The sequence below is a fragment of the Leptonychotes weddellii genome, chromosome 5, assembly GCF_054177405.1.
Source record: "Leptonychotes weddellii isolate Sample4059 chromosome 5, ASM5417740v2, whole genome shotgun sequence".
Lineage (NCBI taxonomy): Eukaryota > Metazoa > Chordata > Mammalia > Carnivora > Phocidae > Leptonychotes > Leptonychotes weddellii.
In genome coordinates, this window is record NC_138373.1 from 66049944 (window position 1) to 66053960 (window position 4017).

General features: G+C 44.8%; 1 protein-coding gene across 1 annotated transcript in view; it reads left to right on the top strand.

The window, feature by feature from the left end:
* BID (BH3 interacting domain death agonist) overlaps positions 1-4017 on the top strand; it is a 40564-nt gene extending 36547 nt beyond the window's left edge. Inside the window, exons 5-6 of the mRNA XM_081818915.1 lie at positions 297-509; positions 2787-4017. Coding sequence (XP_081675041.1) covers positions 297-509; positions 2787-2798 — 225 coding nt within the window. The 3' untranslated portion in view covers positions 2799-4017. The remainder of the gene's footprint in view (positions 1-296; positions 510-2786) is intronic.

The following is a 4017-nucleotide window of genomic DNA, read 5'->3' on the forward strand; positions in this document are numbered from 1 at the left end:
GGGATCGAGTCCCGCATCGGGCTCCCTGCTCAGCAGGGAGTCTGCTTCTCCCCCTCCCGCTCCCCCCTCTTGTGCTCTTTCTCTCTCTCACTCTCTCTCTCAAATAAATAAATAAAATCTTTAAAAAAAAAAAAAAATTAAATAATTTCTCATTCTGTCCTCCAACCTCCTCAGCTGTTTAGTAAGTTCCTCCCTATGAAATGAAAGCTGCTTTCTACTTAACTGGACTGTTTTCCTTTCAGAGGGCAGAATATTAGTAAACTCAGTTTTGTGTGACCCTGTTTTCACCCATGCAGGACAGAAGGAGGTACCTCGTCACTGCGCTGGAGCGGATCATGCAGACTTACCCTACAGACATGGAGGAGGAGAAGACCATGCTGATGTTGGCCATGCTCTTGGCCAAAAAGGTGGCTGATCACACACCATCCTTGCTCCGTGATGTCTTTCGCACAACAGTGAACTTTATTAACCAGAACCTATTCACCTATGTGAGGAACTTAGTCAGAAATGTAAGAACCAGTGATGTCAGCTCCATGGTGTTTCACTAAATCCTCTTGGTCTCTGCCTGGTCCCTCTAAGGTCTGGAAACCCAGCAGAACTCTCTGCTGCAGGGCTTCTTTCATTCTTTCTCCCTGTGCTTCTGGTGACTAAACCATAAGAGAGGCTTAGGGACCTTCTTGCTCAGGTAGAAAGGCTTGGTTTTGCCTCTGTGACAAAGTTGTGTTGTAGAAGGTGGTGATGAGCACCTAATGCCCTTTTGAGCTCCATCAACGTTATTTTTAAGACAGGGGCACCTGGGTGGCTCAGTCCTGGGATCAAGCCCCGCATTGGGCTCCCAGCTCAGCAGGAAGCCTGCTTCTCCCTCTCCCACTCCCCCTGCTTGGGTTCCCTCTCTAGCTGTGTCTCTCTCTGTCAAATAAATAAATAAAATCTTAAAAAAAAAAAAAAAAGACACGCTATTATCAGAGCATACTTTATACTACACTATTGCTAGAATCAGAGTAGGATGGTGTAGGTAGGTGTGTGGAGCATGAAAGAAAGTGGCAGGAGTATCCCCAGCAGAGCTTCTTCCATCTGCTCTCACCCTCACCTGGTCACAAACATTAAGTATAATTTACATTTTCTTAACCAACTGAGCCACCCAGGTGCCCTATAATTTACATTTTCTTTTTAAGATTTTATTTATTTGAGAGAGTGAGCACAAGTTGGGAGGGAGGGGCAGAGGGAGAAGCAGGCTCCCCACTGATCAGGGAGCCGGACGTGGGGCTCAATCCCAGGACCCTGGGATTTTGACCTGAGCTGAAGGCAGAGACTTAACTGACTGAGCCACCAGGTGCCCCATAATTTACATTTAAAAACATACTTACCAAAAAAGGATGTTGGGGAGAGAGACCAAAATAGTCAAAAGGGGGGAAAACTATCTAAAATCTTCCCCATAAAACCTGTCCAAGATATTAAAAATAACAGTTCATGATGCTGCCCAAGAAGAGCCAGATAGCCCTCAAAGTCTGTTGTTTCACTTTAACTGGAAATTAAGTTGATGTATCTTATCTGTAAATTTGAAAGTATTAGTGAATGTTTGGGATTTTATGTGTCAGAGGCATTACCCAGGGATGTAACCCTGTTAATATTTACTGATAGGTCTCAACGCCTTTTTTCTCTGTCTGCCATGGTCTTCATTTGTGCCAGCACTTTTTAAAAAAATTTTTTTTTGAGAGAGAGAGAGAGCACGCGCGCACACGCAAGTTGTGGGGAGGGGCAGAGGGAGAGGAAGAATCTTAAGCAGGCTCCATGCCCAGTGCGGAGCCTGATGCAGGGCTTGATCTCACGACCCTGATCTCATGACTTCAGCTGAAATCAAGTGTTGGATGCTTAACGGACTAAGCCACCCAGGTGCCCCATTCCAGCATTTTAAAACAGGAGAATGAATATAAATCTTGACTCAAGTATATTAAACCAAGCTGAATTGTTGGAAGAAGGTAAGCCTGAGAAAGTTCCTGGACAGCTTTCACCAACAACCATCTAAAGGGGGAATAAGGGGCGCCTGGGTGGCTCAGTTGGTTAAGCGACTGCCTTCGGCTCAGGTCATGATCCTGGAGTCCCGGGATCGAGTCCCGCATCGGGCTCCCTGCTCGGCGGGGAGTCTGCTTCTCCCTCTCCCGCTCCCCCCTCTTGTGCTCTCTCTCTCTCAAAATAAAAATAAATAAAATCTTAAAAAAATAAAATAAATAAAGGGGGAATAAGTGGGCAGATGTCAGTAGCAATTTCTATTAACAGCTTGCCAAATACTGAAGGGATGAGGGGCGCCAGGGTGGCTCAGTCAGTTAAGCATCTGCCTTCAGCTCAGGTCATGTTCTTGGGGTCCTGGGATGGAGCCCCGTGTCAGGCTCTCTGCTCAACGGGGAGTCTGCTTCTCCCTCTGCCCCTCCCCCAACTCGTCCTCTCTCTCTCTCTCAAATAAATAAAAGCTAAAAAAAAAGTACTGAGGGAATGAAACAGAATCTTCATTCCTCAGACCCACTAAGGTGCTTCTTGGCACCATAAGTGGCTCAACAGATGTGAAGATCCCGATCTCAGCACCTGGAAAGCCTGTGTTTTTGTGGTTGCGCCCGTGTAGCAAGAAGGAGGATGCAGGGATCTAAGGATAACAGGATTCCAGAGAGTGTGTTTTTTGCATAAACGCCAGCTTCACTTCTATCGATTGTGGCACCAGAGTCCTTAAGAACTGAATCCTGGTTTGTGAATTAGACTGGTTAATTCTGGCTATTTTTCTTTTCTCGCTGTAGGAGATGGACTGAGTGGACACCTCTGCCAAGGCACGACTGGTTAGAACTTGATACGGTGACGACAGTCCAGCTGCCTGCCGCTGAGCTGGAGCCATGGCATTTAAACAAAGCTCGTAGGAAAGATAGGCTGAGATCATAGCTATTTATTTCTGTTGTAAAGATGATGTTCTAAGCTGGTGATCCGTTTAGACATCTTTACATTAACATACTTGAAAGAAAATGTCAACTTGCACATATTTGAGTTTCATACCATCTTCTAAATCTACTACACATTGGGCCCTTATCTTATTTCTTGTACTTCACTTGAAAATTAAAGAACAGATTGTAAGGCAGAAGAAAAAAACAGTGTTTTTTTGTTTAAAAAAACCCCAACTTTACTGTTTATTAAAGTGCAACCTTGGGGCATGGTCTTACAGCAGGCAAGATCATGTTTGAGGAGAGCAAGGACTGGAGACGGATGCGCATACCCTCACAAATGAAAAACTCCTTTCAAAATAGGGAGCATAAAAACCAAACAGTACAAGAGGTTCTGGACTAAAGTTCTCTATTCAATGGGAAAATCAGGCCTCAGAACATGCGATTTTTTTTTTCAACTTGATGTCCTTTTATTGAGTCAGGGAGAACCACAGGCAATTAAAAGGTGTGGTGGGATTTAAGGGCCCAAGTCAACCACAGTCTCCAAAATCAGGTAACTCCATGCATTTTTTTCTTTCCAAGAAGTCAGAGCTTTAATAAAAATGTTAGCCTGATGGAATACCAGAGGCTACTGCATACATCCCATGGGGAAATAGGTTAATAATCGTACGTATTCATTTTCCTCCCGTATCCCTCAGCTGATCTTGCCCAAGAAGCTATATCTAAAGAAAACAGGCTTTCTAGGCATAAAAGATGAAAGAACAGTTAGATTTTTAAAAATTCAACGCTTGAGGTGGTTCCCTTTCTTAGGGACACAGAATGCAAGTAATACCAAAATAAGTCATTTGGGAAGTGCCAGAATAAACCAGGGAGAGCTTACATTTAGAAAGAGTGCAACAGGGACGCCTGGGTGGCTCAGTCATTAAGCGTCTGCCTTCAGCTCAGGTCATGATCCTAGGGTCCTGGGATTGAGCCCCGCATCGGGCTCCCTGCTCGGCAGGAAGCCTGCTTCTCCCTCTCCCACTCCCCCTGCTTGTGTTCCCTCTCTCACTGTCTCCCTCTCTGTCAAATAAATAAAATCTTAAAAAACAAAAAA